The sequence below is a fragment of the Mobula hypostoma genome, chromosome 1, assembly GCF_963921235.1.
Source record: "Mobula hypostoma chromosome 1, sMobHyp1.1, whole genome shotgun sequence".
In the NCBI taxonomy this organism is placed as follows: Eukaryota; Metazoa; Chordata; class Chondrichthyes; order Myliobatiformes; family Myliobatidae; genus Mobula; species Mobula hypostoma.
Window position 1 is genome coordinate 57448164 of NC_086097.1, and position 26253 is coordinate 57474416.

Here is a 26253-nt window from a genome sequence, read left to right on the forward strand (position 1 = left end):
CGGGGGAATTTCTTTAGCCAGAGGATAGTAAATCTGTGGAATCCATTGCCACAGGCAGCTGTGAAGGCCAAATCATTGAGAAGTTGTTAGGTTCCTGATTAGTCAGGGCATGAAAGGGTACGGGAAGAAGGCAGGCGAATGGGATTGGGAGGGATAATAAATCAGTCATGATGGAAAGTTAACTAATTGCATGACACATCCTGGTGATACTAAACCTGATTCTGAAATCAGCCATGATGGAACAGTGGAGCAGACTTGCTGGTCTGAATGGACAAACGATGCTGCTTTATCTTATGACCTTAGACTGAAAATATCAAAATATTTCATGTACAGTGACTTTTTTTTGAATTGGATGTTTATATTGGTAGCATGGCTTGGTAACTTCACACTAAATCAGGGAAGCTAGGGAGACATAAATCAAAAAGAATTTAATTTTTAATATGTGCTGTGCTTGACATGTTTTGAATCTGTTCATAGTTCCATGTACAGGTATATTTATCCAGACACTAATAAATATTGGCAATAACCATAATCTTTTTTTGTATTTTGAAGCAAAGTAAATGATTTGGGAAAGTCCAAATATTATATGGGCCCAAATCATGCTCAGTCCACCTTCCTTCCCTTCTCTCACCCCTGTGCACTTGCTGCTACTCACCAGGCTCGATGCAAGAGGTGTTGTTGCCATGCACTTGACACCATAAAATAAGAAAAAATGTTCAAAACATAAAATGAAATAATGAAAAAAATTTCAATCAAGGTTGGTGAACCCATTTTGATAAATGGGGGATATGCTATATTCACAAGCTTTGATTGGCATAAATCCATAGAGAACATCTGGCCCCTCAGTTCTGTATACATGTGCTATGCTCCTAGTCTTAATACTGAGACTAGGTTGGACAGGAGGTCAGAAAAGTATCTGGCTCCAGCTCATCTCTGAATTCCATGTTGACCAGAATGAAAAGCATACAAGCAGATCCACAGGGCAGAGTTCACTATCATTTATTGCCATGAACCTCCAGAAAAAGATAATTACCCTTAGGCCTATTAACTTTCATGCTTACCCTTTTGGAGTCTAGGAATCCACAGGTTTTGATCTTTACGGGGTTGCTGATAATTGGCTACAAATTACATTGCTACAGTTTTGCTCTTTAGTCAGACAACTCTAGAAGAAAACCATTGTTTATTATATACATTTATTTAATTTAACAATATAGAAGTATGTTAACTCGTATCTCTAGTGAATGGAATGAAAAAAACAGGTAGCATTCTATAAGGCTTCTCTTGGTGCCAATCTGTAGCTTGCAATTCAGAAGCAGAGACAGAAAATGGAGACAAACTTAATTCCTTTCATTCCTACTTCTGCAAATTTTTATATTTTGGGCAGCTTGACAGATTTAAAATTTTCAGATTGTGGACAGTATTACCCTGCAGTGTAAGCGTATTGTATTAGTGTGAGGCTCTATCAGTCTGCCGAGAAGCAAATGTCTGCTTTGTCATAGTATTAATGGCGTACTTCAGATCAGACATTTAAAACCATTATAATAAATACCTAAAATATTTTTGAAATTTAGCAATGCAGTAAACTTCTTGAAACAAATAAAATAGCTAACAACAGCAAAGTATGATAAAACAATGTTCTCCTTTACCTCATAACCTGCAGGCCTACAAACCCTGCTGAAGGCACCTGGGTCTCAGATCTGACACAAATCTTGAATAACTGCACTTTTTGTGATTTTGTAGGACTGGTGCAAAGTGGTCTGGAAGATGAAAGGGACAAGGCCTCAGACAGTGTACATAAAAACATCCTGAAGTAGTAGAGATTAATTAAAATCCTGGCACTGATCTGAGAATTAATTCCCCGGCATGCAGCTGGGGAGTCCCAGCAAAATTGACCCCCTCCCCCCAATGTGCTGGATTTCATATGGAGTTCAGGAGTGGGGCTCAGTGACAGATGTGGCACCATCTGTTAATCACTAAATCCTGAACTTCTGTGCTTGTGAATGACATGCTCAAGTCTGGGACTCACAACCGTTCAAATGGCTGAACACCAGTGGTTCTAGTCAGAACATTGTCTAACCTTATGTATTTGGCAAAGAGACAATCGGATAGACATAATATTGATAGGTGAAATTAGAAATGACCTAAAATGAACTAAATTAGAAATGAACTAAAAAGGAGTATAATGTAATAAAATTACTCATTATAGATTTGCAAAAGGCATTTGATTAAGTACATCATTATAGACTAATGCAGAAGACCAGGAGATAAGTAGCTGATGGCTCGTTGGTTACAAGATTGAGAAGAAAGTGGATTGGGAAAGATAATCATTTGTTGTGGAGTAATGTGGGAAGTGGGAACTGGAGTTCCCTGAGTATTTAGGCTTTGAAATTAGAACACAGTATCTTTATGTATATATTTATGCATGCACAGAGGGAAATCAATCAGATAAAGCTCCAAGAATCTGACATCCTCAGGAGCTTGATGTACCATATAGGCAGATTTTGCAGATTATTTGATATTACTCCTATTAATGCCCAACACTTTTTTTTAGAAGTTATATAGTAGTTTATTAAACAAATTATATTGGAGCATTATACACTTCCCAGAGAACTCTGAGTTTAAAGGGAGCGTAAGGTCTGGGGCAACCACTCGTTTTAAAGGGAATACAGGAAATAGATCCCTCTGAGGCTAGAGGAACATGAGAAGCTGCTCTGTTTAAAAGGTGTGTGGGAAACAGGTGCTGAACCATTGGGATTTCCAATGAATGGTTTAGTGGATTAGCAGAGTTTTTCTGTGCTGTGTTGCGCTGTAAAATAATTGGAAAATGCACTAATTAATTTTGATGTAGTCAAAATGAGCTATTACATTGGTCAAATACAACTTAGAAAATATAAATCAAAATAGGGTAGTGCATGAAAAGGATCTGAGGCAGAAATATGCAAGTGACTTAAAGCTGAAATGAAGATTAATATGACTATTAGTGGAAGCAAATCATACTAAAGTTTCATTTCTAGAGGGACACAACTGGGAAATAGGATGTTTTGAATGAAGGTGAGGCAAACTTGAAGGACAGAGTACACCTTAGGTTACTCTGAAGGTATATTGAAAAGGATTTGGAGGTACTAGAGGGATACACAAAAAATCAGGTTGGTAGCAAAGCTGCAAGTTGACATATCAGTTCACCTGCTGGTTCCTTTGACAAGAGAAGGCTGAGTGTTTGTTTAATAAAGGTTATCAGAAAAATAAGTTTTGATAGTGAAAACAGGGAATATTTGCTCTTTTGGAGAAGAGAACATTTGAACAACATCAATTTAATAATTAAGCAGAGACTTCAGAGTAATAAACATATGATCAAGGCTATTGTTACTGATTTAGGGGAAACGAGGAATATGAAAGTGAGGGCTATATTGTTCTGCTGATGGAGGTAGGTATAGAAGGAGGTTTGAGCAGAGTCTGAATGATGACATGTGTTGGCTGGGGTGATGGACCATCTCTGTTCATTAATTCAATGAAACATTGTGGGTTGGCACCATAAATGCAATGCCAGAGGGGTTTTCTATATTGATCTTATCTGGCCTACTTACCATTTAAGTCATATATCACGTCGTTGGCACTAGTTGTTCTTGGGTAATGAAGGATGGACAATAAATACTACATTGTGAGTGTTACCCTCAACCCCATAAAAATTTGGTTGCTGTAATACATTATTGGTTTTTGGTATTTCTAGAAATCAATAATAACTTTATAACTCTCCTCATAGCAAATAGAATGTTTTGGATATAAGCTACAAAGCAAACAATAAAATCAGCAAAAAGCAATTTAAATATAAAAGGCAAATCACCATAATTTACTATAACATTAAAAAGTTGTTTCATAATCAAATTTTCAGCAACTCTTAGAATATGTATTTCAAAGGTTTTTGTACAAAAAGAACCATTCGTAAGTTGTCTCATTCTTAATTTTTTCTTCATATAACTGGATGTGAAAATTGTCTTCAGGTATTGCCCAATGTGGATATTGATAGTCTTCCAAGTATTAGTCCAGAAAGAAGCCAGAGATCACCGAGCCCTGAGCAACAGCAGATGATGCAACAGACTGCACCAACTCTGAAACAGGTACCATTATTGTTGTCAGTGTTTGTAAATGTTTTTCTTTCTGATTGAAGGCATACTCCATTTATAGTATAGCTTTGTTCAGAAATATTTCCTTAGAATGAATATTTGGATGGCATTCCACTTGAACTTCCCTCTTAACTAAGACATTAAGCAAAAGGACTGATATCAGAATAAATTGGCACTGGATGTAAAACATAAAAATTTAATTGAAGTCTTTCACATCTTGATGAACAACATTTCTGTGGTCTGCTGGCCAAAACTACAAAACTAAGATATTATTTGAAGTTTTGTTTGCTTAATAGAGAGAGCAGTTACACTTGCTTGGAAACATACCCACTAATCAAATCTAGAGGATTTAGCTATAAGAACAAAGGCTTATGGCATTCATCCCACTGCATCAACTGTGTTTGAACAGATTAAAATCATATGCATAGAAGAACATATAGTATACATTTTAAAACCATGGCTGGCAAAGATACTTAAACCAATAGGAAGAATCATCCAGTGATGGCTTCTGAACTATGCTATATGGTTATTCACCAGTAATGCCCTGGAAACCTACAGATCTATCTGACTGTTATTCAAAACAATAAATGCTGGAAATCCTCAGTAGATCAGGCAGCATCAGTGGATAGAGAAACAGAGTTAATATTTCAGTTTAATGACCTTCAAAGAAATTCTGATGAAAAATCATAAACCTGAAATGTTTGACAAGGGGCTGCAGATGCCGGAATATAGAGCAACACTGAATCTGCTGAGGGAGCTCAGCGGACTGAGCAGCATTGCTGGAAGGAAAGCAATTGTCGACATTTCAGGTTGAAACCTTGCATCAGTACTGAGAGTGGAGAGAGAAGGTGGCCAACATAGAGAGGAGAAGGAAATGGCAAGCAAGGAAACTGTGGCAGCTTTTTACTATGTTTGTCAGTGATTTGGACTATGGGATTATTAGATTTGTGGCTAAATTTGCTGATGATACAAAGATAGGTGATAGTGTTGAGGAAACAGAGAGCCTGCAGAGAGACTTAGATAGTTTAGGGGAATGGGCAAAGAAGTGGCAAATGAAATACAATGTTGGAAAGTGTATGGTCATGCACTTCAGTGGAAGAAATAAACGGGCAGATTATCATTTAAATGGGGAGAGAATTCAAAATACAGAGATGCAAAGGGACTTGGGAGTCCTTGTGCAGGATACCCTAAAGGTTAACCTCCAGGTTGAGTCAGTGGTGAAGAAAGCGAATGCAATGTTGGCATTCATTTCTAAGGGTATAGAATATAAGAGCAGGGATGTGATGTTGAGGCTCTATGAGGCACTCATGAGACCACACTTGGAGTATTGTGTGCAGTTTTGGGGAAAAGGATGCAACCATGGTTGACAAGAGAAGTCAAAGCCAAAGCCAAAGTTAAAGCAAAGGAGAGGGCATACAAGGAAGCAAAAATTAGTGGGAAGACAGAGGATTGGGAAGTTTTTAAAACCTTACAAAAGGAAACCAAGAAGGTTATTAAGAGAGAAAAGATTAACTATGAAAGGAAGCTAGCAAATAATATCAAAGAGGATACTAAAAGCTTTTTCAAGTATATAAAGAGTAAAAGACAGGCGAGAGTAGATATAGGACCGATAGAAAATGATGCTGGAGAAATTGTAATGGGAGATAAGGAGATGGCAGAGGAACTGAATGAGTATTTTGCATCAGTCTTCACTGAGGAAGACATCAGCAGTATACTGGACACTCAAGGGTGGCAGGGAAGAGAAGTGTGCGCAGTCACAATTATGACAGAGAAAGTACTCAGGAAGCTGAATAGGCTAAAGGTAGATAAATTTCCTGGACCAGATGGAATGCACCCTCGTGTTCTGAAGGAAGTAGCTGTGGAGATTGCGGAGGCATTAGCGATGATCTTTCAAAAGTCGATAGATTCTGGCATGGTTCCGGAAGACTGGAAGATTGCAAATGTCACTCCACTATTTAAGAAGGGGGCAAGGAAGCAAAAAGGAAATTATAGACCTGTTAGCTTGACATCGGTGGTTGGGAAGTTGTTGGAGTCGATTGTCAAGGATGAGGTTACGGAGTACCTGGAGGCATATGACAAGATAGGCAGAACTCAGCATGGATTCCTTGAAGGAAAATCCTGCCTGACAAACCTATTACAATTTTTTGAGGAAATTACCAGTAGGCTAGACAAGGGAGATGCAGTGGATGTTGTATATTTGGATTTTCAGAAGGCCTTTGACAAGGTGCCACACATGAGGCTACTTAACAAGATAAGAGCCCATGGAATTACGGGAAAGTTATATACATGGATAGAGCGTTGGCTGATTGGCAGGAAACAGAGAGTGGGAATAAAGGGATCCTGTTCTGCTTGGCTGCCGGTTACCAGTGGTGTTCCACAGGGATCAGTGTTGGGGCCGCTTTTTACATTGTACATCAATGATTTGGATTATGGAATAGATGGCTTTGTGGCTAAGTTCGCTGACGATACGAAGATAGGTGGAGGGGCCAGTAGTGCTGAGGAAACGGAGAGTCTGCAGAGAGACTTGGATAGATTGGAAGAATGGGCAGAGAAGTGGCAAATGAAGTACAATGTTGGAAAGTGTATGGTTATGCACTTTGGCAGAAAAAATAAACGGGCAGACTATTATTTAAATGGGGAAAGACTTCAAAGTTCTAAGATGCAACAGGACTTGGGAGTCCTTGTACAGGATACCCTTAAAGTTAACCTCCAGGTTGAGTCAATAGTGAAGAAGGCGAATGCAATGTTGGCATTCATTTCTTGAGGAATAGAGTATAGGAGCAGGGATGTGATGTTGAGGCTTTATAAGGCACTGGTGAGACCTCACTTGGAGTACTGTGGGCAGTTTTGGTCTCCTTATTTGAGAAAGGATGTGCTGACGTTGGAGAGGATACAGAGAAGATTCACTAGAATGATTCTGGGAATGAGAGGGTTAACATATGAGGAACGTTTGTCCGCTCTTGGACTGTATTCCTTGGAGTTTAGAAGAATGAGGGGAGACCTCAGAAACATTTCGAATGTTAAAAGGCATGGACAGAGTGGATGTGGCAAAGTTGTTTCCCATGATGGGGGAGTCTAGTACGAGAGGGCATAACTTAAGGATTGAAGGGCGCCCATTCAGAACAGAAATGCGAAGAAATTTTTTTAGTTAGAGGGTGGTGAATCTATGGAATTTGTTGCCACGGGCAGCAGTGGAGGCCAAGTCATTGGGTGTATTTAAGGCAGAGATTGATATGTATCTGAGTAGCCAGGGCATCAAAGGTTATGGTGAGAAGGCAGGGGAGTGGGACTAAATAGGAGAATGGATCAGCTCATGATAAAATGGCGGAGCAGACTCGATGGGCCGAATGGCCAACTTCTGCTCCTTTGTCTTATGGTCTTATTTTAGAAAGGATATACTGACATTGGAGAGGGTTCAGAGAAGATTCATGAGAATGATTCCAGGAATGAAAGGGTTACTGTATGAGGAACATCTGGCAGCTCTTGACTGTATTCCCTGGAGTTCAGGAGAATCAGGGGGATCTCATAAAAACATTCCAAATGTTAAAAGGCCTGAACAGATTAGATATGGCAGTTATTTCCCATGGTAGGAGAGTTGAGGACAAGAAAGCACTACTTCAGGATTGTAGGACGTCCATTTAGAACAGAGATGTGGAGAAATTACTTTAGTCAGAGGATGGTAAATCTGTGGAATTTGTTGCCATGACCGGTGGTGGAGGCCAAGTCATTGCGTGCATTTAAGGCAGAGATAGATAGATTCTTGATTAGTTAGGGCATCAAAGGGTATGGGGAGAAGGCAGGGGTGTGGGTATGACTGGAAGAATTGGATCAACCATGATTGAATGGTGGAGCAGACTCAATGGCCAAATGGCCTTCTTCTGCTCATATATCTTATGGTCTTATGAATAGTGGACTGACAGGGACATCAATTGACTGGTAGGTAGTGCTAGGTATGGGAGGTGAGCAGGCGTGGAGCTGGGACACTATGGTAGATGAATGATAGATAAAGGGAGAGAAAAAGCCAAGAAAAAGAAAAATGATGACATTTGCAGCAAGGTTGAGTGGAGGCAAGTGTGAAGATGGGTGAAGGCGGTTGAAATGAGATAAGCAGGAACAGAAAGTATTTCAAAATTGGATTCAGATAATTGAAGAACGTGATAATTGGATTTATTAAAGTAGAAGGGAAAGTTGAACAACATTTGGAACCAGAGCAGGGATAGTCGGTGGTGGAACCTTCTGTGTGAAATGGATGGATGGAGCCAGGAGGAGGAAAGGGACAATGATGGGTGAGGGGATGGTGGGAAGGGGAACAAAATTCAGGATGACTAGAGGATCAGAAGGAGGAGATGGAAGAAAAAAGGGAGAGGGTGTGTTTACTTAAACTTATGAAACTAATATTCATTTCATTGGGTTGTAGAAATAAGGTGTTGCTCCTCTAGTTAACGGTGGGCTTCATCCTAGCAGTGGAGAATGCCAAGGATGGACAGCTACATGTGAGAATGAGGAGTGCAGTTGAAATGCTGGGCAACTGGGAGCTCAAGATGGCCATTGCAGACTGAAAGTAGCTGTTCTGCAAAGTAGTTGCCGAATCTGCGCTTGATCTTGGCAATATAGAGGAGGCACATCTGGAGCTACAGGTGCAGTAGACGGGGTTGGAGTAGATGCATATGATTATCCTCACCTGGAAGTACTATTAGGTTCTTGGATGATGGTGAAAGAGGAGATGTAATGACAAGATGCTGTCTGACCTGTTGAAGGTCTCCAGTATTTTTTGTTTTGATTGAAGATTTTCAGCATTTGCAGTTTTTCCACTTTTTAGTGGCACTGGTATTAAACAAATAATGTCACTAAGCCAGTCACTTAAGAACTAAAATGTGCAGATTAAGCCAAGAACACTTCAGATGTAGCATCACAAGCAATAAGCCATAAGGTACCATTTCTTTCCTCTTGAACAAGCACTATACTTCGATTGTTGTTCCAGAGGGCAGTTCAGAACAACTCTTGGTCATTTTGTAATTGAGTAACTGTAAACTGTAAATATACCGGTGTATCTTTTCATGCACACTTTATGTATAAGAAAAATTTATACAAGACAGTCATCTTTATGTGCCAACCATCTTGTATTTTGACTACCATGAATGATTTCTCTTCCAACATGCTAAATGGGTGATTTGTGTAGCTAGAGCTATGTCCCCTTGTAATTGTTCAGTCTAGCCACAAATAATTAAATGATTTATCCTATATGTGAGTCAGAGAAACCTTTCTAGTTAATCATTCTGAACCTTCAAGCAAAAGTGATTTCAGATGGGCTTATACGCTGGATATTTAACCTAATTGAGATATTGATATACATCCTCTGCAGTTCTTCATACACAAATTGTGAAGAATTATTTTCAAACTAATGGTGACATCCACCAGTCACTATGTATCAACAACTGAGATAATATTTCTTGATGGCACAATGAAGTAGAAATCTGTAAATGACAGATTTCTGAGGTTAGAAATGAATGGAAGGTGTTGGAATTGCTGGGCAAGCAAAAAGAATTTTTAAAATATCCTTCTGCCAATCTTGATCTTAACTGTGCATTTCTGACTTGTGCTTTATTTTAGTATGCTTGATTCTTGAACAGAGAACTGGATTACACAGTCGTTGAGAAGTTATTATACAAATTTTAAAGACGAGATTCTGCAGATGCTGGAAATCCAGAGCAGCATACACAAAATGCTGGAGGAACTCAAACAAGTCAAGAAGCATCTTCATGAATCTTGGCCTGAAACATCAACTGTCTATTCCTCTTCATGGATGCTATTTGACCTGCTGAGTTCTTCCACCATTTTGTATGTATTATCCAATTTGTTGCAATGTATGCTCTCATAGTTTCAATGTAATCTGGCAAGAAGCAATCTTTAAAATATGGAAGATTTAGCCATCCTTTTGATACAGGAATCCCAATACCAATCATTTTAACTGTTCACGGCAGAGGCTGAAATTCTGCACCCCACCATCCCCTTGCCATATTCATATACCGTAGATGAATTAAAATAGTCTAGATCTCATTTAGGCAAATATGCCATGCTCACCCTTCTCCTGGTCATACGAATTCTACTGAGGCATAATATTAGCTAAGAAAGATACAGTATAGGCCAATGTGTAGCTATTCATTATAGTTTCACCGGTACTCCTTTTTCTTGATGGTATTGATTCATAAATTTTCTTTCTGCTTATGAATATATATATATATATATATATAATGTATGCTGGATATAATGCAAACTTAGTGATCTGATATAATATCCAATTTACTGTTTGTACAGAAGCTTAGCTGTAGGCCCTTTGCTGTATATGGTGCCCTAAGTAATTAATATACCAGCTAATCAATGCTTCATCTAGAAAGAATGATTATACAATTAATATATAGTCAGTGCTTTTCATCTCTTTCTTGCCTTATATAATGCCCTTATTTTACAGTTTCTTGGGTTCATTTAAAATATTTCTGCAACCATAGATTTTGATTTTAAAAAAGCAGAATGCTTCAGGCACATTTTGAATGATTCGTTTTAGTGATGCAATGCATCAAGAATTTTTTTGAAATGTTTAAAGTCTGTTGAGACTGCAATAAAAAAATCAAATTAATGCATTCTGTTCCATTTTTCTCTAAAATATCTTGCTTACTTTAATGTTATGCGAATCTATGCCATTCCATTTCTGCCTTAGTGCAAGACTCCTTTGATCTTCTAACTATAAAATTGCTGATAGATGTGCTTATACAACTCACCAATGTCCTACTGTGTATGTCTTTTTTTGTTTAACTATCTGTGATCTAATAATTATTTTAGTTATGTACTGTATCAGTACAACTAAAAATCTGTGGTTAAAGTTTATTCTCTCCTTCATTTTATTTCTTTTTAAATGCTGGAGATATGTTGTCATTGTTTTGAAACACTAACTTCAATATTGACAGACTTGCTGAGGATATCTAAGCATCTCTGTATTTGTTTTAAAGCCGTGGTGTACAGCATACAGTCTAAACTCCAGAGAATTTTTCCGTTCGGCTCCCTTCGAAGAGCGGTAAGCTGCCCTTAGTTGCACCAACAATTTGGTCCCTAGAACCAGACATAGTGAACAATTGCAAAATGACATGTGTCTTTCTATGCAGTATGTACCTATATGTAGTGTCAATAGTGTGCAGTGAAGAGACCTCTGAAAAGTGGGTTTTCTCTCAAAGGAGCTCCAGTGAGCTCTAGATCAATGGCAGATCTATGCTCTTGGAATCAGCTAAAATGTTAGAGGCCAGACATTCAAATTTATGGAGCATTTACAATGTGAGTGACTTGAGGATTAATCATTTCAGGTAAATTGATAAATACAGCCTTGCTTTCAAGCAAGTATGAAAATGCTGCTCAAAGTCCCCCCCAAAAGTACAAGTTCATCTGCAGAAATGCATTTACAGCAAGTTATATAATGGTTTCAGACTAGCTGGCTCTCAACACGTTCCAAAGACTTGAATGTACTTTCAAAAATTTCAGATACTATTGAAATGATTTAAACTGGAAAAAGTTGAAAAATCATAAAACACTAAAAATTAAACTATTTTTGAAAGCTTCAAAATAATTAGAACACTTAAAATAGTAGTAAACACTTGCATCAAAATATATAACAATATATTGGAAGAGTAGATTACCTGAGGCTTGCCTGCCTCCTTTGGAGCTGACCTTCTCCATTAAAATGATTGAAGTTAATGACACAGTAAAAAATCCCTTACTCACTCTTCCTTCAGTTAGTCCTGACGAAGGGTCTCGGCCTGAAACGTCGACTGCGCCTCTTCCTATAGATGCTGCTTGGCCTGCTGCGTTCACCAGCAACTTTGATGTATGTTGCTTGAATTTCCAGCATCTGCAGAATTCCTGTTGTTTACGTTTAAAAACACAGTAAAGCTGCTGGGTTCCATGAGGAGACCAATGTTTGACTGAAATAACAGCAGCAAAAGCCTATCATGCAGGACTTGAGTACATTCACTTGGGTGGTCTTGCATGTGTTTCAGTCACATAAACAAATTGTATCATTTTAAATCATTTTGGAGTTAGCCTAGGTTCATGGTCCTGTTTGCTTATTTGCATTTAGACTAGTCAATCATTTGGGCAAGGCCTCATCATTTCTGCCAGTCAGGATTCTGATGGGAAACTGATTGTAGACATCACCAAAAATTATTTAACTGACCAAACTAATTTTTAACAACTCGACTTAAGGAAATTATTCTGATATTATGTCATTTTTGTAGTGATTTCTTCAGAATGTTTAAATATTTTTTGACCTCATGTACTAAAAACATCAACGAGAGATGTATCCCACTGATTTTTAATGGTGAAATAATGCACGATACCATTTGTAATTTAACAATTTTTCCACAAATTTAGTTGATTCATTTAAGTACAAGGATGGTCACCTTGTAATTTTTTCTCGTACATATACTTATCCAATTCCTTCTTTAAAGCCACAATGTAATCTGCTGCCATTACATGTACAGGTAGTGCATTGCGGATTCCAACATGTTGTGTAAAATGCGTGTTTCCTCATATCAATCTTAATTCCCTTCCCCTTTATTCTATACCTGTTGAATGAGCTTCAATCCTTGACCTCTTTGCCACAGGGAACAGCCTCTCCCTTTCCATTCCAATTGACCTCTCATCATTTTCAGTGGTATTTAACTCAGCCTTCTCTTCAAAGAAAACAATCCCATCCCCTCTAATATATCATTGTAATTTAGTCTCTAATCCCAGGAACCATTATTTTAAATCTAAATCCAGAATGGCCATCTTATAATGTAGCATCAGCATTGAACATAGTATTTCAAATGAGGCCAGGCCAATGATAGTTAAAAGTTCAACATAATTTCCCTGCTTTATACTCTATGCATCTATTGCTAAAGCCCAGCATCTTGTATGCCTTAAATAAATTGTTTTCTCAACTAGCTTGGTGCTTTCAATGAGTTGTGCACACATATATATCTCCATGAGTCTCTGCTTCTGCACTCCTTTTAGAGCAGCGACCTTATTTTCTAATATTGCCTCTCCTAATTTTTTGTATCAGATTGCATCATCCCTTCTCCCCTGCCCCATTGCATTAAATTTAAATGAAATGGCCATTCAATGATTTCTTATTAGATAAGACACTTCTAGTTGTGAATGTTGAAAGTAAGTATTGGCAGGCAATTCATTATCAGGTTGTTAAAGCTAAACCTAGTTCAATGCTCACCTGATATTCTCATGTGTACATTTTCCAGGTGTGAGAATTGCATTTTTATCTCTGCTATAGTCAGAAGGTGATGGAAGCTCTCATCAGCAGGCATATCAAATGGCATTTTCTCATCAGTATGCTAAGCTTGAGCTTTGCCCAGACTATTTAGCCCTAGATCTCATCACAGCCTTGATCTTCAGGACAGTGCCCTGATAAAAACCTGCAGTGATACCCTTGGGCTGGATTAAGGAACTAATTTCTAGAGCTGAAGTGAGAGTGACTGTTCTTGGTGTTAAGGTAGCACTTCCTCAAGTGTAGCTTCAAGGCATCCGGATAAAACTTTGAAGTCACTGGTCTTTAAAAGGGATAATACTCCAGTGGCTCGAGTCATTCTTCACACAAAAGATAGTCAGGAAGTCAATCATCCCAGCCCAAGGGTATCACTGCAGATTTTTTAAATCAGGGTACTGTCCTGGATCCAACTATCTTCAGCTGCTTGATCAATGACCTTCCTTCATAAAGACAGAAATTAGGATGTTTAATAATGATTGGACAATACTCAATTCCATTCAAAACTCATCAGAAAATAAAGCAGCATACTTACTTGAAGATTTTGACAACCTTCAGGTATGGGCTGAATTGCGACAGGTTGCTTTTGCACCATAGTAGTGTCAGACCATGACCATCTCCAACACTCTTGACATTCAATGATTTTGTCATTATTGCTTCCCTTCCACTGATATCCAGACGGTCACCATTCACTACAAACTCAACTGTACCAGTCTTGCTGAAAGGTTTTGAATTGAATTGATTTTATTTTATTACTTGCATCCTTCATGAGGAGTAAAAGTCTTTACGTTACGTCTCCTTCTAAATGTACAATTTATAATGAATAGTATGTACAACAGGACTGTCAATATAACATAGAAATACAATTGTGTCAGCATGAATTAAGCAGTCTGATGGCCTGGTGAAAGAAGCCTGTCCCGGAGCTTGTTGGTCCTGGCTTTTATGCTGCGGTACAGTTTTCTTGATGGTAGCAGCTGGAACAGTTTGTGGTTGGGGTGACTCAGTTCCCCAATGATCCTTCGGGCCCTTTTTACACATCTGTCTTTGTAAATGTCCTGAATAGTGGGAACTTTACATCTACAGATGCTCTGGGCTGTCCACACCACTCTCTGCAGAGTCCTGCAATTGAGGGAAGTACAGTTCCCATACCAGGCGATGATGTAGCCAGTCAGGGTGCTCTCAATTATGCCCCTATGGAAAGTTCTTAGGATCTGGGGGCTCATACCAATCTTCTTCAACCATCTGAGGTGAAAGAGGTGCTGTTGTGCTTTTTTCACCACACAGCTGGCATGTTCAGACGGTGTGAGATCCTCAGTGATGTTTATGCAGAGGAATTTAAAGCGGTTCACCATCCTATCAACATCAATGGGGTTGAGGTCTAGCCCGTCTCCACTCCTCCTGTAGTCCATGACCAGCTCCTTTGTTTTTGCGACATTGAGGGAGATCTTGACACCACTGTGTCAGGTTGATGACTTCTTCTCTGTAGGCTGCCTCGTTATTATTTGAGATTAGGCCAATCAGTATAGTATCATCAGCAAATTTAATTAGCAGATTGGAGCTGTGGGTGGCGACACAGTCATGGGTATACAGAGAGTAAAGGAGGGGGCTTAGTACACAGCTCTGAGGGACACAGGGACAAAAGTGAGGGAGCCCACTCTTACCACCTGCTGGCGATCTGACAGGAAGTCCAGGATTCAACCACACAACGCAGGATGAAGGCCGAAATCTCTGAGCTTCTTGTCGAGCCTGGAGGGAATTATGGTGTTGAATGCTGAACTGTAGTCCAAGAACAGCATTCTCACATAGCATGCTTCTTCTCCAGATGTTTATGGACGGTGTGTAGAGCTGTGGCTATTGCGTCATATGTCGATCAGTTGTGTCAGTAGGCGAAATGTAGGGGCTCCAATGAATGCAGTAGCAAGCTGCAGATGTAGTCCTTGACCAGCCTCTCAAAGCATTTGCTTATTATTGAGGTGAGTGTGGCAGGATGCCAGTCGTTCAGGCATGTTACCTTGGTCTTTTTGGGTATAGGAATATTTGAAGCAGGAGGGCACTCTACGTGGGAGAGGGAGAGATTAAAAAAAAAAGTCAACTGTTCTTTTTTCCATAGAAGTGTAATTTTGTGTCCCAAAGGGCAGATCAGAGAATGGGTGTCCTGCAGTGAATGACTCATCTCCTAATACCCCAGGCTCTTTCACCATGAACAAGTCACAGACCAGGAACTTAATGGAGTAACTTTCATTTGCCTGGATGAAGGCAGCTCCAACAACTCTCAGGAAGAACATTGTCCAGTACAGAGTAGTCCAGTTGAATAGAATCCCATTAACATCTTTAAAACATTATTATCTCTACCATCACCATGGTTGCAGTTTCCACCATATATGTGATGAACTGCAGTTCCTTGCCCAGGCTTCTCTGACTACACCTTATGAATCTGTAATGTTTACCACCAAGGATGAACACAGCAGATGTGTGTGGAAATTACAATCTGCAGGTCACCCTCCAGAATGGGTACTCCTATCCCGACTTAGAAATATATCACTGGTTTGACATAATTTATTGGTCTTAATCTTAGGCCACTCCACCAATTGGAGTATCTTCACTAGAAGGACTGAAATCCTTCAAGAAGCCAGCTCACCACCACCTTCTCATGGATGTTTAGAGGTGGGCAACAAATCCTATGCCAGCTATGCCTACATCCAGAAAAAGAATATATTGTAAAAGTATAATATCAAATACATTGAATTACAGAAAATATCTAGAAGGGTAATTTTGTGTAAAATTACACTTCTATTTTGATGGCCATTGTCCTGGCACTGTCACTTGTAAACATCAATTCTGTTTCTGGCGACACTTGGCTAAAATTAAGGGTGATCATGGGGTTACTTAGGTAGTGCAGAAGAGAAAGTGTTGTGTAACTTAAGAGTACAGGTTTCCCCTGCCATCCGAAGGTAGAGCATTCCTATGAAACGGTTCGTAAGCCAAAATGTGGTAAAGCGAAGAAGCAATTACCATTTATTTATATGGGAAAATTTTGTGAGCATTTGCAGACCCAAAAATAACCTACCAAATCATGCCAAATAACACATAAAACCTAAAATAACAGTAACATATAGTAAAAGCAGGAATGATATGATAAATACACAGCCTATATAAAGTAGAAATACTTTTACAGTCATTACTGAACTGTTCTCGGTAGCGAAAATCTCGCGCACGTGCCATCGGTTGAAAATCTTACGCAAGCGCTGTTGGCAAAAACACGGTGCAAGCGCTCTCCAGTAACCTTTAAGCTATGAAGCTGCCAAATCATACCAAACAACACGTAAAAATACACAGCCTATATAAAGTAGAAATAATGTATGTACAGTATAGTATCACTTACCGGAATTGGGAAGACAGCGCCGAGCACACTGATGGCGTGTTAGGCTGAGTTGTCGCAGGTTGGGGTGGTGCAGTGGCCCCCACCCTCCGGGCCGCCGACTGATACATTGCCGTGAAGCATGCAGGGATCCAGCGGTAGCCGGGAGGCACACAGCACATCTTTAAGAAAAAAGCCAAAACAAACATGCTAATTAATTAGGTGCCGCCCAGCACATAATTGCCGGCAGCACCTAATTAATTAGCATGTTTATTTCGGCTTTTTTCTTAAAGATGTGCTGTGTGCCTCCGGGCTAACGTTGCATTCTCCGCGAATCGGTATCTGTCCATGGCCTGGGGGTTGGGGTGGTGGGATACTGGGGTGTCATCTCGTCGTCTGTTTCCATTAGAGCAGGCAGCTCATCTTCTTCTATCTCTGCTCGCCTCGATGTCGAAGGTCGAGGTTCGCCGTCTGCTGTGGCTGATGTGGAAGGCTTGCTTGACTGCTGAGCCTTGCGCATTTTAGATCATACAGCTCTTTCTAAGGACTCAAACCATCCTGCAAATATCCCTTAAACCGATGTACCCTTTCAAAATTAAAGTCGTACTTTATCATTACTCATTCGGTTTCGATTGTTATCCTTTTTTCTTCTAATTGCATCAGCTCTTCATCTGTCAGTTCTTGGTCATGGGATGCCAAGACCTCTTTAACATCATCTTCGTCAGCTTCCACAAGCCAAACTCATTTTGTCCTTACTTCATTCACCACGATCGAAACGCTTAATTATGTCTAGTTTTACGCTAAGTGTAACACCCTTACGAGCTCCTTTAGGCTTTTCCAATACCATAGAACTCATCTTGCAAACGGCTGCTCACAGGCACGTGTTAAAGCAATGCAATTCCAAATCCAGGGGAGCGGCTGCTTGGGGCACGTGCTGATTTTTTTTCGTAACAGTGAAAACACTTTCTGAAAGCGAAAACAGGGTACTAATGTAGGTCTTTCGTAACAGTGAGGTTTCATAAAGCGAACGTTCAAAAAGCGGGGGACGCCTGTACTGAATAAAGATATACTAACTATGAGCTTTGAGAGAATATTTATCATCCAAGCGGGAAAAGACCAATCAAAAGAATTCTACCTATGATTTTATTTACAGAAGGTTAGCTATGTGAGGGCATTTCACCATTGCACTACATTTGATGTTGTATAAGCCCTACTGGAACACTTGTTCAGTGTCCTTCATTCCTTGGCTCTAGGAACACCTGAAAAGCACAGCATATTTGCAAACTAGTTTCCTTTTCATGTTGAGTAGCATCTGTGGAGGCTATGTGGATGAATGTTTTTGGTGCAGAACCTCCATCAGGACTGAGAGTGTTGAGGGAGCATGGTCAGTATAGTGAGGTGGGGGCTTGCAGGTGATAGGTAGAACCAGCTGAGGAGCTGGTTGAAGGGGAGATGCAGCTCGATGGAGGAGGATTGGAGTTGGGAGACAGCAGCTGCTGGGTGTTAGGTAGAGGAGGGAGAGGGAGAGATTATGGAGCCAGGTAAGGGAAGGTGAAGGATAAAGGTTGATGGGCTGGAAGATGATGTGGAGATTTAAGAGGCTGCCTATTCTCGAATATGGTGGTAAATACCTCCAGCAAAGGAAGGGAGGAACCAATTGGGGGAGGGGAATAGGAGACTCCTTATCAGCTAGCTGTACAATGTGTAGATGCAGGCAGATGGGAGCGTGGAGAGGGTAGAACTTGGGTGGATCAGGAGAGAGAAAGAATGTTACCTGTGATTGTTGAGTTCTAGATTACAGCATCTGCAGTATCTTGTGTCGCTAGTTTCCTTTTCATAGTTTAAATTGCTAGTTAGTGGATGTAAAAGGTACAATGCACTTACCAAGAAAGTGATTTAATGAGATGAATAGATACACAAATCATATGTAAAGTCAGCTCTTAATTTTTCCAGATAATTTTGTTCCATGTTAAAACAAAACACTGAGTATTTAATATTTGTTGTCTTTGCATTTTGCTGAGGCATTTTTTGAAAGTCCATTCTGATTTTCTAAAGCAATATTATCGTACTCTTAAAGTTTAACTTTTTTAGTAGATATTAATTGATTATACATTTATCAGACTGATAAGAAAAAGGCAGAGCAGATCAGTTAGTTTTAAAATTTAGGAGAAAATTGAAAAGCATTACTTGTTTCCATTTTGAATTCGTTGTTACCAGATTTAGTGTGTTTGATATTTGTTACGTTGCATTTTTGGCCTAAACATTTGTCTGGGAATCATATTGCATTATTGACAGTGTCTAGTTGTATATATATTTTCTGATTCTATTTCTATGATCACAGTACCTTCCCTGTACTACACAAGTAACTGTTGCACACTCAAAGACACTTGATCTTTTCATTGCTGTGAAAGTAATGAAAGGATCTATTATCACAGGATTATAAAACATAGGAGTAGAATTAGGCCACTTGGCCCATTGGTCTGCTCTGCCATTCCATTATTACTGATTTATTACTCCTCCCAACTCCATTGTCCTGCTTTCTCCCATAAAGCTTGATGCCCTGACTAATCAGGAACCTATCAACCTCTACTTTAAATATACCCAATGACTTGACCTCTACAGCCAACTCTGCCAATGAATTCTTCGGATTCACCACCCTCTGGCTAAAGAAATTACTCATCTGTTCGAAAGGGGTGTCCATCTATTCTGAGGCTGTGCCCTCTGGTCCTGGATTCACCCACTGTAGGAAACATCTTCTCCATGTCCACTGTATCTAGGCCTTTCAATACAGGTTTCCTCCACCATCCGAAGGTAGAGCATTCCTATGAAACGGTTCGTAAGCTGGAATGTCGTAAAGCAAAGAAGCAATTACCATTTATTTATATGGGAAAAATTTGTGAGCGTTCACAGACCCAAAAATAACCTACCAAATAACACATAAAACCTAAAATAATAGTAACATATAGTAAAAGCAGGAATGATATGATAAATACACAGCCTATATAAACTGGAAATACTTCTCTACAACGATTGCCTGCACTGTTCTCTGTAGCGAAAATCTCATGCAAGCGCTCTCGGCAGAAACACTCTCTCCAGTAACCTTTAAGCTATGAAGCTGCCAAATCATACCAAATAACATGTAAAAATACACAGCCTATATAAAGTAGAAATAATGTATGTACAGTGTAATATCACTTACAGAAATCGGGAAGACAGCATCGAGCACACTGATGGTGTGTTAGGCTGAGTCTCGGAGGCTGGGGTGGTGCAGTGGCGCCCACCCTCCGGGCAGCGAACCGATACTGATCCGTGAAGCATGCAGGGGTCCAGCAGTAGTCCAGCAGTAGCTAGGACGCACCCAGCACATCTTTCAGAAAAAAGATGAAATAAACAAGCTAATTAATTAGGTGCCACCCGGCACGTACATGTCGGCCCAGATCACAGACAATTGCCGATTGCGTCGCCTCTGATCTGGGCCAACATTTACATGCCAGGCGGCACCTAATTAATTAGCTTGTTTATTTCGGCTTTTTTCTTAAAGATGTGCTGGATGCCTCCCGGCTACCGCTGCATTCTCCGCAAATCGGTATCTGTCCGCGGCCCGGGGGTTGGGACCACTGGGTTGATGGGACACGTGTGTCATCTCATCGTCGATCAGGGCAGGCAGGTCATCTTCTTCTATGTCTGCCTGCCTCGATGTCAAAGGTCGAGGTTCGTCGTCTGCTGTGGAAGGCTTGAAAAACGACATTATGCTTGACTGCTTAGCCTCACGCATTTTTCTATCATACAGTTCTTTGTAAGCACTCAAACCATCTTGCAAATATGCCCTAAACCAACGTACCCTTTCAAAATTAAAGTTGTACTTTATCATTGCAGTGAAAATCTCACGCAGTTGCTTCACGTTCAGTTCCTGGACGACTTCAGTTTCGGTCCGTTCGCTGCTGCATTCGGTTTTGATCGTTATCCTTTCCTCTTCCAATTGCATCAGCTCTTCATCTATCAGTTCTTGGCCATGGGATGCCAAAACCTCTCCAACATCATCTTCTTCAGCTTTCACAAGCCAAACTCACTTCGTCCTTACTTGGTTCACCACGATTGAAACGCTTAATTATGTCTAGTTTTACGCTGAGTGTAACACCCTTACGAGTTCTTTTAGGCTTTTCCGATACCTTAGGACTCATCTTGCAAACGGCTGCTCACAGGCACGCGTTTAAGCAATGCCGGCGAGAATGTCTTTCTGAATCCAGGGGAGTGCGGCTGCTCGGGGCGAGCTGCTTTTTTTCCACGCGCTACTTTATCTGCACGCTTTTTTCGTAACAGTGAAAACACCTTCTGTTAGTGAAAACAGGTAACTAATGTAGGTCTTTCGTAGCGAACGTTGGAAAAGCGGGGGACACCTGTATTTGATAGGTTTCAGTGAGACTCCCTCATTCTCCAGCAAATACAGGCCCAGAACCATCAAGCTCTCCTCCTATGTTAACCCTTGCATTCCCAGAATCATTCTCATGTACCTCCTCTGGACCCTCTCCAAAACCAGCACATTTTTTCTTAGAAAAGCGGCCCAAACCTGCTCAAAATACTCTAAATTAGTGATTTTCAACCGTTTTTTGGTTACGGCCCCCTTAGGAGCTCTTCTCAGATTCCAGGGCTCCCCTTTCAAACAGGGATACAATACGAACAGATAGACAGAAAATCATTTATTATTGAACACCAAGAAAACATGAACATTTCAAACATAGAGGTTTAACAGGTCATTAAATCGTTCTTGCATATCCTTGTGTATCTGCTTGAGATGTTTCACATAAACGGTAAGATCATCGTCTTTCAGTGCCTCTGCGATCATCTTCAGGTTTGGAAATTGTAAAAATTCCTGACATCCCATAATGCGGCAATAGACTTCGAGTTTCTTAAGGAAAGAAACAATGGCTTCCTTACAATCTAAGAGTTTCTGTTTTTGCCCTGTAAGGTCTTGTTTAACAAATTAAGTTTCTGAAAGATATCTGCCAGATAAAATATGTCCGCCTTAGCATCAACGCGTCTTTCTCCATGCTCTTTATCAGACATGAAGGAAACTGGTGTCCCAGAGTGTAACAAAACATTGAAGAGTTTCCCTTGGAAAGCCACCTTACGTTGGTATGCAGCAGCAACATCCGGAAGACTTCATCTTTTTCTTCACTCAGCTGTCAGAAAAGACGATCCTGAAAGGCATGGGATTTGATGAGTTTACAGCCTTTATGGCAACTGAAAGCGAAAGATTGAGACATCCTCCTAAGATTTAGCTAATAGGTGCTCCCTGTGAATGACACAATGAATAGTAAAGACAGAAGGTGTAACTCTTTTTAGATTGGCGGTGAATCCTCTATCAACCAGCCATAGAAGTGGCACCGTCAGTTGCACAAGCAGTTATATTCTCCATTGGAATATTGTTCTCGCTTAAGTAAGTTCTGACTTCTTCAAAAAATAGACAGTCCCTTAGAATCAGTTTTAATCCTCCTGACAAACAACATCTCTTCTATCAGTTCGTTTCCATTCCAGAATCTCACATAAGCCATTAGAAGAGCATTGTTTTCTTGTAAAGTAGTTTTGTCTAATTGTAAAGAGAATTTCTTGGATTGTAATGAACTGACCAATCCCTCTTCAATGTCCCGTGCCATCTCATCAATTCTTCTGGCAACAGTAGAATTACTCTAAGGAATTGCCTGAATTGTTTCTTTGGCACCCAAATTCGTGACATCAGATATTATTATGGACACTGAAGGCAAGGTAAATGACTCAATGTTGTGAGCATTTCCAGTTTTAGCAATCAGTTTACTAATTTTGTATGATGCAACAAGACCTTTCTCTAAGTTCTGTGACGTTTGAGTAAGCATTTGTTTCAGCATTGGCCTTCCCTCGAAATTATCTAAGGTTTTTGAAGAAATCTAACTGTTTATCCTTCTTCTCTGTATGCAAGGTATCCAAATGTTTTTTTTCCCCCTATTTGCTTGGCGTCATATTTTCATTTGACAATGTAGTCATGCAGTTGAAACACATGGGCAAAGATGGGTTTTGCAGAGATGCGATGAAACCATACGACAAGTATTCCACTGAATACTGCTGACACTTTTTTCACCAAGGAACTCATGGGTAGAATTATTTCTGAAAATAATAAGCACACGAAATACAGATACATTGACAAAAAATGCTGTCACCCGGAGCCAGGGAGTTTTTTTTTGGTGACTTCATATGCAGTAATAAACACTTTTCACAACCTACCTTAACGTATAATATATCCAAACACATATACTTTAAAATTACTAGGCTAAAAAAGGCCTAGCAAGACACGCTGATCTTTGGAAAATGAAGTATGGCAATAATTGATGCGAGAACCCTTGATTGAATACGTTGACCCGGTGCAGTCTGATTCACCACTGACTCTGAAGTGAGGCTGTGTGGGAGGAGTTTAAGCAATGAATTTACCAGGTGTGCTGAATTCATACTGTGTTGGAAAGATATGAAAAATAGGAGGGAAACTATTGACTCCAATGAAAGTTGCTGCTTGGATATTTCATCGGTTCAGTTACCAGGGCCCCCATAAACCCTTGGGGCTCCCCTTCTCAGTTTTCAGTTGGTGGCCCCCTTCAAATGTGCCAGGGCCCCCAGAGGGGCCATATGGCCCCTGTTGAGAATGGCTAGAGTCTAAATGTTTTCTGATCAATGCCTTATAAAGCCTCAGCATTATATCCTTGCTTTTATATTCTATATCTCTCAAAATTAATGTTAACATTACATTTGCTTTCCTTACCTCTGCCTCAACCTGCAAGTTAAGATGAGGGAATCCTGTATGAGGACTCCCAAGCCCCCCTTGCACCTCTGATTTTTCAATTTTCTTCCCTTTTAGAAACAGTTTATGCCTTCATTCCTTCTACCAAAGTGCATGACCATACATTTCCCTGATGCTGACATATCCTAGGACACAGTGATGTAACAGGGGATTATTGGGTGTTTTGGGTCTTTCAACATCAGACACCCTTGCCCAAGTTGATCAAGCCCTGGCTTGTGTCCCAGCAGCATTGGTCACACCTCTTGATCCATAGTCACTTAGCAGCTTCTGTGATGATCTTGATGGCACTTCTCTTTGCAGCCCTTGTAATGCGTAGGAGAGATTAGGTTCTTCAGAGTGAGCAGCCAGCAAAACCTGTACACCCCACTTCTATAGGCTTGCATCATGCTCTCCATTTCTGTCTCTGGCAGTGCTCTACCAGCTCTTGGTATTTGGCTTTCTTAAGCACGAACACCTGCTCAATCCTGTCTTCCCAAGGCACTGTCAGTTCTATTGCGACCACCTGCTTCGAGGTTTCTGACAGAATGACCATGTGAGGCCTCAGTGATGACAATGCGATGAAGTCAGGGAACTTTAATTGCTTGCCAAGATTGACTTTTAGTTGCCAGTCAGACACTGTGGTGAGTAAGCCTGCTGGTGACCTGGGCTGGGGCTGAGGCTGTGGTTGGTCTCTGGCTTTGACAAAAGTCATGAGTTTTCTGGGTTGGCGGAGGTGCTTACTGTTGTTAATGGCAAGGAGATATTTGCTGCCACTGGCTTCAGCACTTGGGCAAAGCACCAGTGGTAGTGGCCTTCTCCCAGTGCACTGTATTCCATTTGCCACTTTTTTGCCTATTCTCCCAATCTGTCTAGGTCCCTGCTTCCTCACACTACCTGACCCATCACCTATCTTTTTATTGTCTGCAAATGTGGCCACAAAGCCATCATTTCCCTTATCCAAATCATTGACATATAACATGAAAAGTGGTCCCAATACAGACTCCTGCAGAACACCGCTAGTCACTGGCAGCCAACCTGAAAAGGCCCCCATCGTTCCCTCTTTTCTTCATGCCAGTCAGCCAATCTTCAATCCATGGTGGTATTTTTCCTGTAATACAATGGGCTCTTATCTTGTGAAGCAACCTCATGTGTGCCACCTTGTCAAAGGCCTTCTGAAAATCCAAGTACACAACATACACTAACCTTGTTTATCCTGTGTCATTACATATAATATAAAGAGCTCTTTTTCTTTCTCAACAAAAATGCATCTGTAATGTCAACTTAGGTTGAAGGAAGGGCATACTTAATTGATTCAAAGTTAATTCAATAATAATAGTGATAATCATGCAAAAGTGAAATATTGAAGATTGGAAGTAAAGCAGGAAATGTGCAATATCTTTGGAGAGTAACACAAGTTAACATTTCAGATCAATAATCTTTCATCAGTTGTGAGAAATGTCATACACAAATGACCGCAAAGGTCATTTTAAAAATAAAATGAACAGGTAATATTAATCCATGGGAATCCCAAAGGCAAGGATGTATATATACATCCAGTAGAACATATTCATGCTTTCCCTTTGTTGAATAAAAATAAATTAATTGATGGCAGATTTTCACGAAACTGTTACTAGGGTAATTTGTCACATGATATGTTTCTAACTGCAAATTGCATATCTTGCTTCCCATTCACTTATTACTGTATTCTTTGAACAGTATTAGTCATCGTGAATTGGATTAACACCAAATTTTTCAGACATTCCTTTTTGAAACATAATTATTGGCATAAGTACAAACATGCTTTTTGGATTTGGTATCCGTGGATTATTCATAATTATCCAATTGTATCACTCAGTGGGATAGCTGTGGGTTTATGCTTCTTTCTCGAGACTTGAGATCAAAAAAAACTTTGACTTACACTAACAAAGTAATGCACTGCAATGCATTCAACTGGATAAGGCATTCAACAGAAGTCCCTTCTTTATTTCCATTGGCACTGTTTTAAAGAGTTAAGAAACTAATCCTGAGCTTCTGGTCGATATTTGATTGATAAGCAGAAAGGAACAAAAGTAAAATTTAGGTTACTTGGCAAAAAGGGTAAAACATTCTAATTGTTGGTTGATAGTTGTGGTTGTTAGAAGGCAGTCACCCCAGGCCCAGGACTCTGCTCTATTTCCTCTGCACAGCATCCGATACTCATCTGTTTTCATCAGTGACCCTCCCATCAACCATAAGGTCAGAAGTGAGGAGTTTCATTGGTTGCACAATCTCCATTTCCTTCTGCAATCTTTCAGCTATAGATTACATTCAAGCATGGACTGATAGAGGTATTAACAGTTACACCATAAGATTTCTGACAATTACTGAATCCAACAAAGACTAATTGCCTATCAATGATCCTCCATTAACAACTCAGGTCTCAGCATGGACAGAAACACAACCGTGTAAATACAGTGCTTAAAAGATTTGTAGAAGCTGAAAGAGCACATTGCAAAGAATTTGCCTCATGATGCTCCAGTTGTTGAATGCGAAAGACATGTGCATCTCCCATAGCATTCAAGAAGCTCAACATAGTTGAGGATGAAAATGCAGTCTGGGTTGATATGCCACTCACCACCCTAACCATTCATTCCATCAACATCACTGCACTATTCTGTACCTTGTACTA

The 26253-nt window shown here is 40.0% G+C and overlaps 1 protein-coding gene across 1 annotated transcript in view; it reads left to right on the plus strand.

Annotated features, from left to right (window-relative positions):
* The window catches only part of kiaa0586 (KIAA0586 ortholog), a 538659-nt gene that overhangs the window by 324561 nt on the left and 187845 nt on the right, over positions 1-26253 (plus strand). Inside the window, exon 18 of the mRNA XM_063049620.1 lies at positions 3999-4115. Within this exon, the coding sequence (XP_062905690.1) occupies positions 3999-4115 (117 nt within the window). The remainder of the gene's footprint in view (positions 1-3998; positions 4116-26253) is intronic.